Source organism: Littorina saxatilis, linkage group LG5 (assembly GCF_037325665.1).
Source record: "Littorina saxatilis isolate snail1 linkage group LG5, US_GU_Lsax_2.0, whole genome shotgun sequence".
In the NCBI taxonomy this organism is placed as follows: domain Eukaryota; kingdom Metazoa; phylum Mollusca; class Gastropoda; order Littorinimorpha; family Littorinidae; genus Littorina; species Littorina saxatilis.
In genome coordinates, this window is record NC_090249.1 from 56,868,983 (window position 1) to 56,884,231 (window position 15,249).

Genomic DNA, 15,249 nt, shown 5'->3' on the forward strand with positions numbered 1-15,249 from the left:
ACTTTCTGTTTGGCAAAATATGAATGAAACTGCACATTTAGCAGCGGTGCCCTCAACCCCTTCCCCCTCCTATTGTCCAATCCCCTCTACCACCACCCCCTACACCAATTGTGGTTACCCACAGTAGTTTTAACTGGCCATGCAGTTACCTCTTCCTAGAATTGCTAATTCAGCAGTAATGAATCTTTTTTCAAGTACCTGTACTTTAAAAAAAAAACCATGTAAATGTAATGATCAAGAATTATTAACTTTAAGAGCTTAGAGTCGCGAAAGGTTGCCTACGTAACATTCATCCCTTTAATTGTTGGTAACGACTCATAAAACGCTCCACGCCTGCTCCGTTCAAAAAGTTAATGAGATTTTTTTTATGGAAAAACCTTTCAGCGATGTTAATTAAAGAACATTGCATGCAAAGGAAACACCAAGTTTGATGCGTTGCTAAGTGACAAATATCATTTTTAACGATCCAGCGTAACCAGAAACAAGAAGAGCAAACGCTCGATCGAGTCACTTTCGCAGTTCTGAATATTATATGAGGCATCAGATGGACAGGAAGAAATTGCTATTCACAACACAATGAGTCACGTTCACATAAAATTTGAGCCCGGTCACTTTTATAGGCCCATTGCAGAAACTCAAGTTAACAACAGCATTTCTACTCGGCGCGCGCGGTATGAGAATCACGGGTCGTAACTCTCTGGAATTGGTCATCCGCCGCCATGTTGGATGCCTTGCACGATCTCTGACAGTGCTTGAGCGTTGGGTGGCGACTCGACAAAAGTGAAAATGACACGTTGTGTGGCCAAAAACTGCAGTCAGCAGGCACACTTTAGGATCCCTTAAGTTGTTTACCATCAGGGTGACAACTGGAAGGAAGTTACAGAGCGGAGAAGACGATTATAACTGGTTATTTTTTGCTGTGTCCAGTGCGCTAATCAACAATTGTCCATCGGTTGTGCATTTAGAGTGAACACTGTGATAGGATGCTTTGAAAATTATACTTTGCAGTAGTTACCTGAGCTGCATTGTACCTCATTTGCCTGTCTTGAGAGCTTTATCTTGTGAATTTTGGTGCACTGTCTGCATGGTAATTTGAGATAAAGAATAAATAAATGAATATAATAATGTATTCTTGCTTTACTTTTTATATTTAGTCAAGTTTTGACTAAATATTTTAACATCGAGGGGGAATCGAAACGAGGGTCGTGGTGTATGTGCGTGTGTGTGTCTGTGTGTGTGTGTGTGTGTGTGTGTGTGTGTGTGTGTGTGTGTGTGTGTGTGTAGAGCGATTCAGACTAAACTACTGGACCGATCTTTATGAAATTTGACATGAGAGTTCCTGGGTATGAAATCCCCGAACGTTTTTTTCATTTTTTTGATAAATGTCTTTGATGACGTCATATCCGACTTTTCGTGAGAGTTGAGGCGGCACTGTCACGCCCTCATTTTTCAACCAAATTGGTTGAAATTTTGGTCAAGTAATCTTCGACGAACTTCCCGGACTTCGGTATTGCATTTTAGCTTGGTGGCTTAAAAATTAATTAATGACTTTGGTCATTAAAAATCTGAAAATTGTAAAAAAAAAATAAAACATTTATAAAACGATCCAAATTTACGTTTATCTTATTCTCCATCATTTGCTGATTCCAAAAACATATAAATATGTTATATTCGGATTAAAAACAAGCTCTGAAAATTAAATATTTAAAAATTATTATCAAAATTAAATTGTCGAAATCAATTTAAAAACACTTTCATCTTATTCCTTGTCGGTTCCTGATTCCAAAAACATATAGATATGATATGTTTGGATTAAAAACACGCTCAGAAAGTTAAAACAAAGAGAGGTACAGAAAAGCGTGCTATCCTTCTTAGCGCAACTACTACCCCGCTCTTCTTGTCAATTTCACTGCCTTTGCCATGAGCGGTGGACTGACGATGCTACGAGTATACGGTCTTGCTGAAAAATGGCATTGCGTTCAGTTTCATTCTGTGAGTTCGACAGCTACTTGACTAAATATTGTATTTTCGCCTTACGCGACTTGTTATGTTGTGCTGTTGTGTTAAAAAGGCAGATCCCCTTTGGACTCATGCATGCACAGTTTTCTTCATTTTGTCTGCATACACAGTGAAATATGCAAAAAGAACAAGAGTGCAATGAAGAAAACTAACAAAGACGGCATCCAATATGGCGGCGCGAAGAGAGTATGAGCGGAGTTGTGCCCCTTATGGCTAAAGCTAGCTGATCCATTTGATAACGTCACGCCGAGTAAGAAGAATGAATTGGACCTATAGTTTCCGAGAAAAGCCCAACGTTAAGTTGTGTGTTGCCGAACAGAAAAGGCTAGTTATCTCCCTTGTTTTTCTGATAACGTTCGTAAAAGGCTACAGATGTAAATACTTTGATGTAAAGAATAATCCTACAAAGTTTCAATCACATCCGATGAACTTTGTCAAAGATATAAAATGTCTAATTTTTCCTTTGACGCTGACCTGTGACCTTGAAAAAGGTCAAAGGTCAACGAAACCATCGTTAAAGTGTAGAGGTCATTGGAGGTCACGACTAAACAAAATATGAGCCCGATCGCTTTGATAGTTTCCGAGAAAAGATATAAAATGTCTAATTTTTCCTTTGACGCTGACCTGTGACCTTGAAAAGGGTCAAAGGTCAACGAAACCATCGTTAAAGTGTAGAGGTCATTGGAGGTCACGACTAAACAAAATATGAGCCCGATCGCTTTGATAGTTTCTGAGAAAAGTCCAACGTTAAGGTGGTGTCTACGGACGGCCGGCCGGCCGGCCGGACAGACTAACACTGACCGATTACATAGAGTCACTATTTCTCAAGTGACTCAAAAATATAAACGAAGCTTAGTGGTGACACGCAAAAGGCAAAATCGAAAATTTTATAAGTAAATTTTCATTTGATTAATATACTTACCCGAATCACATAAAGCATCGACGCAGTCTAGGATGCTAAGGTCTGAAAAGGCTACCCGTCTTAAACAATTTTAAAGGGAAGCAACCCAACCACAAAAAGTGTAAACATAGCTATGGTAATGACCATATACCCGGGGAGTTACCTCCCATTTGGGCTATGTGACGTCACTTTCACTACTACAACACGTGGTAACCTCATACGGCTTTAAAGAAAACTAAACAAGTCGCGTAAGGCGAAAATACAACATTTAGTCAAGTAGCTGTCGAACTCACAGAATGAAACTGAATGCAATGCAACGCAGCAAGACCGTATACTCGTAGCATCGTCAGTCCACCGCTCATGGCAAAGGCAGTGAAATTGACAAGAAGAGCGGGGTAGTAGTTGCGCTTAGAAGGATAGCTCACGCTTTTCTGTACCTCTCTTTGTTTTAACTTTCTGAGCGTGTTTTTAATCCAAATATATCATATCTATATGTTTTTGGAATCAGGAACCGACAAGGAATAAGATGAAAGTGTTTTTAAATTGACATCGAAATTTTAATTTTGATAATAATTTTTATATTTTTAATTTTCAGAGCTTGTTTTTAATCCAAATATAACATATTTATATGTTTTTGGAATCAGCAAATGATGGAGAATAAGATAAACGTAAATTTGGATCGTTTTATAAAAATTTTATTTTTTTTACAATTTTCAGATTTTTAATGACCAAAGTCATTAATTAATTTTTAAGCCACCACGCTGAAATGCAATACCGAAGTCCGGGCTTCGTCGAAGACTACTTGACCAAAATTTCAACCAATTTAGTTGAAAAATGAGAGCGTGACAGTGCCGCCTCAACTTTCACGAAAAGCCGGATATGACGTCATCAGACATTTATCAAAAAAATGGAAAAAACATATGGGGATATCATACCCAGGAACTCTCATGTCAAATTTCATAAAGATCGGTCAAGTAGTTTAGTCTGAATCGCTCTACACACACAGACAGACAGACAGACAGACAGACAGACAGACACACACACACACACACACACACACACACACACACACACACACACACATACACCACGACCCTCGTCTCGATTCCCCCCTCTACGTTAAAACATTTAGTCAAAACTTGACTAAATGTAAAAACCATAAGCGGGGTTGGCGGGAGGGAATTAACTATGTGATTCGGGTAAGTATATTAATCAAATGAAAATTTACTTATAGAATTTTCGATTAAATTACATATTCTTACTCCGAATCACATAAAGCAGATAGCTTCAACAAGGCGGTGGGAAAGAAACATCCAACTCACTCTTAAAACCTTGCCAAAAACTGGCCTGCTGCCAAAAGGTCAGGAAGGGCCCAGTGAGAAAGAAAATCTAACTCACTCTAAAGCCTTGCCAGGAACTGGCCCACTGCCAAAAAGGCAGGAAAGGACCCGAGAACCATCCTGATTGACAGCCGCGATGTCTCTCAGGCAAAAGTTGCGAAAGACAACATCAGAGAGCCAGTAAGCTGTGCCCAGCACTTCGTCCAATCTCCTGGACCGAACGACCCAGAAAGAGACCCCAGCCTTGGATTAACCCAAGCCGAGTAGAGGGAAAGACAAGCTGCCCCCCCCCCCCCCCTCCCTTTCTATTGGAAGGAAATGCCAATGCCCTGGAAACGATCCGTGCGTAAGGTTGTCCACTCAGTGCGATAAAGGACAAACCTCACGGAGACCGTAAGACAATCATGCCAAAGTATGCAAACCTTGGGATGGAGTGAAGCCCGAAAGGACTGTGAAAAAGTCAGCTCCAGAGAAGAGTGATCAATATCCAACAAAGAGAGAGAGAGACACATGAGTACAAGGTACCAGAGCCCACCTCGACGGGAAAATCTCAAAAAAGAGACGGTCGCCAGTAATCCTCTACCAGTCCAGGCGAAAGCAGAGAGAGAGGTAATACGAGGAAGCAGAGACTTACGAAAGTGCGTAAGCCACCGGAAGAGCGGAATCACCGTGGTCAAAGACTGATGTGATCGGTGACCATAAACAAAAATGACTAAAAGCCAGAGTGTTAGCAGATCTGTCTGCTTGAAGGTAAATGAAAGAAAATCAAAAACCCAAAACAGAAAACAAGACTGGTAAGCATAAACGGAAAACCGTGAAGCCGACCAGCCCGTAGGACAGCCATTGTACCAAAGTACCCACAGTACACTGGTAAACGTAAGAAACGGAAGTTTCGGCTGCCAAATAAGATGCTGGGCTATAAGCCCACAGCAAAGAAAACCGGAACATTAGCTAACCCTCTGCCAAAAAGAGAGGAGTAGCCAAAAACCTGAGAGGTGATAAGCCACAAAGAATGACTCCTCAAACCTCCATTGCCAAAGACAATTCCCCCTCAGGAAAATCTGAATGTTACTTCCGAGGCCAACTCAAGCGCACCTTAAGTTTGTACGAAACACCAGAACGCGTCTGATCGCTAGAGAAAGACAGAATCAGACTCGGCGAAAGACAAACCAGGACCAGCTTGTGGCAAAAAGTGAGAAAACGGGGAAGCCTGAAGACAGAAAACCCCACTCAAACGGAAATCGTCCTATCTCATCTCCTGCATAAGATGAGAATAAAGGAAAGAATGTCGAAGTCCGAAGCCACAAGAACAGGGAAAGCAACGACCACCACCGCCGACAGGTGGAATGGCTGTTGCACCAGCCGAGGCTAAAAAACCTGGATGCCCTAAGGTCAGCCGTTGTTCCAAAACCCAGACGTACCATGAAACGTCTGTGAAAGAAACAACCTCTCCGGTTAAACCGGAAGTGCCACAGCAGCAGTCCATGGCTGAAACTACTGTTACACTGACTGAGGACTGAAGACAGTATACCCGAAGGCCAGCGCTAGATCCGACCAGAAGAGACCTCAGCGGGTGCTCGAGCTGATGGGCCTAGATCACTGTGAAAAGATCGGACTGAAGCATAAGCAAATATCACTCATTAGATCGATGGGAGTCGCCCGACCTCACCACTCCCACAAACTATTGGCTGTGTACAGAGACCATCCAATGAAAAATTGCAAGGAGGAGACCCCCCCCCGCCATCACCAAAGTGGAGGGCGGAGGGGGTGTGATCGGGGGCACTTCCTTGGGGGGAGAGGCTTGCTGCTAGGGCTGCCCTTCTCCCTGCCCAAAAGTGATCTATTTCTCGAAACTCGAGAATCAGGCAGAGACTGCCTATTGGCCGCCGGCTTAGCTTGTCCAGAGGCCTGAGCATGCTTCCCCCGAGGAGGCTAGCTCTGCTTTAACCCTTGTAGAGAGAAGTCAGAGATCTGCTGATCTCTATTCAACTGGATCTCCTTTTCTTTTTCTGGTATAAAACACCAAAGTTCAAAAAGGAGATCCCTCTACCCCGGGCAAAGCTCAAGTGTCTCTCCTAGTCTGCTCAGAGAACTGAGAATGCAAGAGAAACAAGTCCCTCCGACACCTGACTGTAAAGTGTAGTGAAGGGAGGACAGCCTCGTTTGCTCTTCATTCACCCTAGTAGGGCTGATTAAAAGAGTGGAGATGTCATCAGAGTCCTGATACACACTAAGTGTGAAAGGTTCAGTGACTCCAAGAAAGAGCGCGAGAGCGCTCTGACGATCATCTCCGAAAAAGAGGCAAATTCCAAAAACTGACGTTCAAATTCCTCCGAAGTTCCTGCGTTACCAGTAAAGGTGTACGCGGAAAAGCAAAGACGCCAGCAAGTTCCGACCCGGCTTCAGCAAAGTGAACTTCTTATGATGAGAAGAAACAAAAGTCGAAGCCTGTGTAGCCGAAGCCAGCCAAGGCCGAGCGTGTTCCGGAACTGAACCGTGAGGAACGAGTAGCAGAACCGGAACACTGGGGATACCACTTCCGGGAGGAGATGGTCTAGCCAAAACCTGCGAAAGGTGGTACACACATTGAAGGTGACTCTCGAACCGGAAGTAGGAAAATTCCTCCTTCGCGGAACGGAAGTCCGACATCGCCGAGTACAACCGAAGAGGAAGCCACTGAAGCCGATGTACCCTCCGTAAAGTATCTGGAAGTAACCTCCGTCGCGGCCTCGAGAGAAGCCAAGAGCTTCGACGAAAATCCAGAACATGTCTGATCGCTGGCTAAAGACTGCATAACAGAATAGCCAAGCGAACGGACACGGACCTAAGTCACAGTTGCCAGTGGAAGACTAATGAACGGGATGACCGGAAAACCGGAAACCCGTCCACCCGGAAACTGTCCTGTCTCAACCCCTCCCGTAAGAGGGTAAGAATAAGAGGAGGTAACATTCGAAGCCACCGGAACTGAATAGACAGTAGACGCAACACCCAACAGGTGAAGTGACGACTGTCCCGGCCGAGGCTGAAAGCCTGAATGCCCGTAGGCCAGCCGCTGTTCCTCACTCACTGACATCCAAGAACAGTGTATCCGGACAGAGCCAGAAACGCAACAGACAAAACCGCACAATGCGGAAGCAAAGGTTGCGTGGACTGAGGCCGGAAGCCCGAACGCCCGTAGGCCAGTCCGCGGTCAACTCCAGAAAAGAACATAGAGTGTAATTGCAAAGGAGGACCTATGCTTCCGGTAAACCGGAAGCGCAGCGCCGGAAAAGGCTACCGCCCTTGCTCTGACAACGCCAATGCCCGCAACGAGGCAAAGGCGAGGTCAGAACAGTGCCACCGGAACTAAAAGGGGTGTCGACCCAACACCATGGTGAAAGAAAGACTGCCCTAACTGCCCATAGGGCGGACGCTGATCCTCACTCACCGACATCCATGAAGGAGTGTCAGGAAGAGGAAAAGCAAATCCGGACTGAGCCGAAAACGCAACGGACGAAACCGCACCGTGATGCGGAAACGAAGGTAGCGATGACTGGGGCCGGAAGCCCTGATGCCCGGAGGCCAGTCTACGGTCAACTCCAACCACGACCCCTGTGTGTTCGTGTGAAGGAGGACCTTCGCTTCCGGGAAAACCCGAAAGCGCGACTTCCGAAGCCGGAAGCCGCCCTTGCTCAGAAACTGTCGCACACTCTATGTGTACTGGCCGAGACTGAACAGTAAACAGGTTGTGATCCTGGCCCAATGAGCTCCGTCCCAAAAGGGACCGTCCGGTGGCTTCACGAGAGCCAGTGGACAAGCTCAACATACCTTGCATGCCCCCAGAGGAGGCAGAAGAAGAAGCGGAAGGCCCGACATCACAGGTGGCCGTCACAGCCGGAAACGACAAAGACGCCAACGAGCGGGCATCGCTGACTGCCGGCGAATACACAACGCTTGCAGGCGGCGTAGAGCGCTTTAATTCATCGCGCACCAAGTTGCGAATCTCTGGAACAAGAGAGCTTAACAACGTAGATACAAGAGATACTTGCCCAGACGGACGAAAAGTCAGCAACTACAACGAACTTCCTGTCAAACTAATGACCAATAACAGGGGCGGATCAGTTGCTTTGTAAGGGGGGGTGCACTTTGAATCGAAAGTGAATGTGATGGGCGCGAAGCGCCCGAATTTGCTAGGGGGGTCCGGGGGCATGCCCCCCTGGAAAAATGTTTGGCCCAAAGAAGCAAAATGATGCCATTTAGTGCCATTTGAACTTAGAAATGGTCATAGAATCAGCTTTCCAATTTTTTAAAATTTGTTTTTTTGCTGGAGGGGGGGTGCACCTGCACCCTGTGCATCCCCCCCTCGTCCGCCCCTGAATAAAGGAAGAGCTTACCGACTAACAAAGCAGAAGGCAAGTAAAGAGGTAATTTAAGGCTTACCTAACCAAAACATAGGCCGTGCCACGTTTATCGCCGTCAGCCAAGCTGACCAACAAAAATGGTGGCCAAACAATCGTTACTGAAAAATGTACAAGTCCGAAAAACGGACGAAAAGTCAGCAACTACATCAACATTCTTGTCAAAACAATGACCAAAATGGAAAGAGCTCACCAACTAACGAAGCAGAAGGCAAGGAAGACGGGTAAGAGGCCGATGGGTGTAAACAAACACCAAACAGCACAGCCAAGAGCCAGATTTTCGACAACCTTCTCCTAGGTCTGAAAAAGTCGTATGAGGTTACCACGTGTTGTAGTAGTGGAAGTGACGTCACATACCCCAAATGGGAGGTAACTCCCCGGGTATATGGTCATTACCATAGCTATGTTTACACTTTTTGTGGTTGGGTTGCTTCCCTTTAAAATTATTTAAGACGGGTAGCCTTTTCAGACCTTAGCATCCTAGACTGCGTCAATGCTTTATGTGATTCGGAGTAAGAATATGTAATTTAATCACATTCAAATCGGATCAAATTGACACGGCGCACATTCTAACACGTTCACTACACATCAGTAATGCCTGATAATACACACAGTCGCATATTCGTGCGTACAGAAGTTATAGACACGTTCACGTAGTTCGGGGTTGGTTTTATAAACCAAATGTTACGTAGGCAACCGTTATTTTTGAACGATCCAAATGAACACTGTAAACATGCGTAAGGGCACAGCTAAGTGCATATGTAGCACTAGCACAAAACACAACGAAGATGTATATCGAGGGGTTCATGGTCGCATTTCATTGGCAGCCACAGGGATACTTAAAAACAAGATGTAAGCAATGTCACAATAAAAACGCCATTTTGACGTCATTTTCTGTGTTTGCTTTCATACAAAACACTAACCAACCTAACGATCTTCTTGATTTTATTATCGTTATCTCTTTGGTCAATTTGCAGTCTGTTGATATCCTTATAGCATTCGAGAAGCAAGAGAAACATTCCGAAATCTAACTCTAAAGTCATGACCGTCTCGTGGTACACAGCTTTGTAGAACGACCCATATGTGATGTGAGTTTGAGTGAGGGGTGGCTTGTTTATGTTCTGACTTAATTGCCTCCCATGAATTGATTTTTTTCATGGTACACAGTGACAGCCAACCCATGCATACCAAACATCAGACACAGAATTTGAATGCATTTCTTTTATTTTTAGAAATCTCTGAAGCACCCATTCAATATTTACGCACCAACTCTCATGCTGTCAGTCAGACACACATACCAACACAGATGCATGTACGTGTACATACATAAACATCAGAATGCATATGTTCTGCGCGAACTTAGAATCCGGTTTCATTCTAGAATGGACCGGGTCCAGGTTGGAATTCTAACCCTGCGCAAGTACAGGGGTGCCATTCTAGAATGAAACCCTTGAATAAAGGGGGCCGTAATGTTTGTAGGTAAGACAGAGTTGTCTTCCCTTGAATTATCTCCACCTGCACCTTCCCTTTGATAAAATGGGGCTGATTTGTCTACCCCTGAAAAAAATCCTTTGGCGATCTTGCGATGTCATGTCATGTCAAGAAAGTTGACACTCCTGAGTACGCAATAAACAAAGGCAGACCATAGCAAGGGGGACGACTACCAGGGCGGTAATGTTTGCAGGGCAGTTGTTTTTGTGATGAGAGCCGGTTGCGGCCGCTTGCAATGTCAGCACTGTCTCCCTCTCGGAAATGTCCGGTTTTTTGACAATTTTTTTGACAGACAGACAGACAGACGGTCAGACCGACTAACCGACAGACAGACCAACAGAAGGGCAGAGTGAGTTATAGAGCTGTTGTCACAGGTTTAAAAAAAAGTTGACATTATATCTTCACAATTCAGAAGACCAACTTCATGTATATGAATAAGATTAAAAGTTACAAGCGAGATCGGCAAAACACTGTCAGTCCGGAAATTTCCGTTCGTAGCGATCAGTGCTGAGTGTCTCTCAAAATCGTAATCACTTTCAGAACATCACAATCCCAATTCACGATGTCTTTGAGTAAAGTGTAAAAAACCCGAAAAAAGCACCCAACCAAACACACAAAAAACAAAAACAAACAGAAAATCCACATTTGTGGCTTTGGCTGTGTGATAGTCTAACTGAAATGACTATTCCAACTTGGACCCAAATTCTAACCTTGCGCACGGCCGATTCTAGAATGGACCAGCAACAAGGGTTTCATTCTAGAATGGCACCCCTGTACTTGCGCAGGGTTAGAATTCCAACCTGGACCCGGTCCATTCTAGAATGAAACCGGATTCTAAGTTCGCGCAGAACACATACACATGCAAATGCACACACACTAACACACCTGAATAGACTCGGACACATGTACACAACCTCTCTCTCTCTCTCACTTTATCATTCAAAACCAGCCAAAGCGTCTGCCAGCCTGTGACACATGGCTTTGATCTGTGGATTTGTCATGTGTTCTGCTGCACACACAGCGTTGGCCAGGGCGACGGTCTCCTTGTTTGTCCTGCCTTTCACCCAGATGCGGCCGTTCATCCCAACCATCACCTCAAAGGGAAACTTGTTTCCCAAGCTCTTCATCAGAACACATTGGGGGTTGCACATTCTGGGGAGTGAGAAAAAAAACCCATCAGATTTGATTCTGATCATAACTAAGAAAATAAAACCAACAACAAACAGTGTCTATGGGTATGCATGGGAATGTTACAAGATAATTTCATTGCACTAGCAGTAATGCTTTGCCATCTTGAAGCTTATTTTACAGACTGCTACATCCCTCTCCACTGTTGAACATTACCGCATTGCAACATAAACGTGAACCTGTACACATCTACACACAGCTGAAAAAGATGCTCAGTAAAGACCCTTGATGGACAAGTCATGTCATGATAATAAGTTAACCACTGACATACAAGGACACAATATTGCTGTAGTATTTCCGTGAGGGTATTCCTCAAAAATAATAAAATATACCAACATTTCAAAGAGAGATAAAATTCAGACAACTCACTTTCTGACCAAGTTGAGAGATGTTTTGAAGAGAAATCCACCGCTGCGAATGACACCCATGCCACTGCTGCGACCATGACTGTCGATACACACCACCTCTGGCTCCATGTCTTTGTTGGCAACCAGTAGTCTGCTGTACACTATGTCTCCAACCTGGTTCAACACAAAAGGTGCACAAATAAACTTGCATAAATGCAGATTTTATTCAGTTTATTGATGAGAAGAAAAGACAATGTTCAACACAAAAGGTGCACAAATAAACTTGCATAAATGCAGATTTTATTCAGTTTATTGATGAGAAGAAAAGACAATGTTCAACACAAAAGGTGCACAAATAAACTTGCATAAATGCAGATTTTATTCAGTTTATTGATGAGAAGAAAAAACAATGTTCAACACAAAAGATGCAAAAACTAAACTTACAGAAATGCAGATTCAGGGTTTAACCTGGGAGAAAAAGGCAATAGGACATTTGTCCCCCTCAACCAAATTCCGATGGGACATTGTCTAAGGCAAGAAGCACCAAAGAGGCCTGAACACGTTTTGACTAAAGATGCAATATGGTGCCATCTGAGAATTAGCCGCTATGTCGTGTTATCTGTGTGTGTGTGTGTGTGTAAAGTGTACATTTGGTGGCGCAGTGGTATGTAATCTCAATGCGCCCTTTAACGCACTGAAGAGAATTGTGATGGGACATTTTCAGATTTAATGCGCCAATGGCGCAGGGCGCACTAGTAAATGAAACCCTGAGATTTGATTGAATTTAATGATAAGAAGAAAAGACAATAAGAGCAACAAGTGTTCTTTTTGATTAGCACTTGGCCAAGATTAATAAGTAAGTTAAGCATATATACACGCGTAATATATATATTATATCTTTGTTTCCTCTTCTTAATTTTTCTGTCTATTTTTCGTTCTCTGTTTCTGTATAACCTTGCTTGTAAAGGCAATTTGGCAAAAAACACTTTGCAAAAACAAAACAACAACAACAAATCACCAGAAACACCGCCTTACTTTGACATCTGGCCGGTTGCGTTTGGTGGATCCTTCAAAGGACAGGTAGGAGAGACTGGCCTGGTCACTTCCCCCAATGTCCACTCTGAAGATGTCCCCTGCCTTCTGTGTCACAATGCCAATCACATGCTCCCCTTTCACTGGAACATACTGCAGAAAAAAGAATAATTTGTCAATCTACGTTTATTTTCTTCGTCATAAATTTATTTTAGCAGTCATTTCTATGACTCAGAACATAGACCATTTTGCTCAGAATCATAATGACTCTTTATCATGTACACTTGACACACTCTCAGTTTCTATAATTTCTGCAAATCAACCGTTTCTTTATTCCAAACAATTCACATAAGGGTAGTTGAACTCGAAGAACTTCAAGGAAACGAAAGTTGATAGTGTTACGTTCTTTTTCCACTTTTCGAGAGTCAAGTGTTAACTAGAGGAACAATTAACTTTCAGTTTCATGTAGTCTTACCCGTTTTTGGTGTGTGTCAATCCAATAAACATTAGGTTCCTTGAATTTAAGAACACCTGGCTTACAGGCATACACATCTTCAGTTTCTGTTCTTAATCCAGGACCAAGAACAACTTTCTTCGATGTCTCTGACTCTTTCAAATCGCTGATTTTGTCGCCAGGCAGCACGATTCTATCCATGTGCGCAGCCATTTTGGTAAAAGTTACCGTGTGTTTCGGGGAAACTTGTACTGTTTGAAGACAACAATATTTTAAGAACAGCTATCAAAACATAGAAATTTACCCAAACCATAAGACAACTACCAAATTTGCATGATTTTGCAGTCTCTTTTTTTCACGCTTTGTTTCTGCCTTTCTTCCAACTTGTAGCTTCATTTTTAATATTGAATGGGGTGCAAGTGGGTTCCCACTTGTGCAAGTGTGTGTCTGTGTGTGAGAAATAAAAGAATAATTAAGTCAACTTATATCATAAAGACATATCATGCGTAGATAAGCCTTTTTGCCTGCTATAATGCATATGATTTATGGCTGCCTAAATGGCGGGGTAGAAACGGTCATTAACATTAAATCGCACTCGTGCTAAATCGTGAATGCCCGTGAAATGTTCAGCCCATGAAGGAAGAAGAAGTACGCTCGACACGTACGTCTGTATTCCGATGTTTTTGAGAGTGACCACAGACATTTCGGTCTTTAGATGAATATGGCGCGAAACCAGAATGAAAGACTTCCACAAAACGTCTCAGAAATAAAATGATTCGGAAGCGTCAAAGACGCGATGCAGCCCAACGTGATCGCGTTTTTATGATTACAACTGTATCAAATGAAGACAGAAATGAGTTTGGAAAACACATCAAAAAGCTGGGCGCGGCCTTCTGCAACGATCTGGTAAGTCACTATGTGTGGGACCATCGCCTTGCACAAGTTGCAGTTGTACTGAACTTGTAGAACTTGTAGTTTGATTATCATTGGCGACGAGTTATGTTGGATTAAATTTTGAAGTACATGTACTGTAAATCACAATAGTAATTTGCGTTCAAAAGACAAGAAAGGAACATTACTGTCTTGTGCCAGAGTGGTTTATCTCAGTCCCAAGAAACGGATTCACGTTTCCCGCTTTTAACTGTACTGTAGAGTAATGTGCACTTCCTGTTTGTTTGTTTTTTAATCCCTGTATACAGAGAATGCAGAGAGGTTGCAGTTCCTGCAGGAAAACTTATCACACTCAATCTTATTGTCCTTCGTGAGACTGCCGTAAACTACTGCGTTTCACGTTTCACTTTCACTTTGATCAGAATGAAGAACTGCTACGCGGGCAATGATCAAAGGCTGCTGAACTTGACTACCGAGCAGGAGTTGGAACAGGGTTAAGTGGTCATAAAAAGACTCGTATCATTGTTGAGTAACGCTACATTGACGGCAAAGCTGCAGTATGGTTTGCCGCTGGTCGTTATAGAGTTAATTCATTGTGACTTAAAAGGAAAGTGGATTTGACTAAAGTGAAAGTAGATTAAAGGTTTGTGTCTGAACGTTTGCAGATTAACGTACCTTCAGTAAAAATGTTATGTCATGTTAGTTGTGACCACCAACGTGATGGGAGAAAACTACCAGGAAGTGCACGCCACATCCCAGCCTTCCTTGTAGCAAGTTGTCCCCAGGAAACTCTTTCTAAGCTTTGCTTGCCAAAACCTGTTCTAGCGGCAAAGACTTAAGAGTGGGGGGGGGGAGTCAGAGGGGAACGACTACATAACTATGAGTCTGGGACATTTGGGAGGTGGGGGAATGGGTACTCAGTCTACTTATGATTAATCATTTAATGAAATAATTTGAGCTGTTCAGGCTTATTGTCTGGTTGTCAAATAAGTATTGCGGTAAACTAAAAACAAATCTACTTTTCTTGGTACTTATTCTATTCTGGAAAAAGCTTTGTTTAATATTGTTTCTTCTTGCATTCACAGAAGTTCCAGAGCAACACAACTCATGTTGTTTGTGGAAAGCTCAGTAGATCGGAGAAGTTTCTTGGAGCCCTCATACTTGGTATGAAAACATAATCTGAACCAGT

General features: G+C 43.3%; 2 protein-coding genes across 2 annotated transcripts in view; one reads left to right on the forward strand and one right to left on the reverse strand.

Moving 5' to 3' along the window:
- Positions 1-9,870: 9,870 nt before the first annotated feature.
- On the reverse strand, positions 9,871-13,403 carry LOC138967504 (exosome complex component RRP40-like). Its single transcript, XM_070340066.1, has 4 exons — positions 13,191-13,403; positions 12,719-12,868; positions 11,706-11,857; positions 9,871-11,300 (listed from the first exon to the last, which is right to left on the reverse strand). The coding sequence occupies exons 1-4, from the start codon at positions 13,380-13,382 to the stop codon at positions 11,084-11,086; spliced, it is 711 nt and encodes a 236-aa protein (XP_070196167.1). The 5' UTR covers positions 13,383-13,403; the 3' UTR covers positions 9,871-11,083.
- A 497-nt stretch (positions 13,404-13,900) lies between these two features.
- Positions 13,901-15,249, forward strand: part of LOC138967505 (platelet binding protein GspB-like) — a 36,016-nt gene continuing 34,667 nt past the window's right edge. The window contains exons 1-2 of the mRNA XM_070340067.1: positions 13,901-14,075; positions 15,146-15,224. Coding sequence (XP_070196168.1) covers positions 13,941-14,075; positions 15,146-15,224 — 214 coding nt within the window. The 5' untranslated portion in view covers positions 13,901-13,940. The remainder of the gene's footprint in view (positions 14,076-15,145; positions 15,225-15,249) is intronic.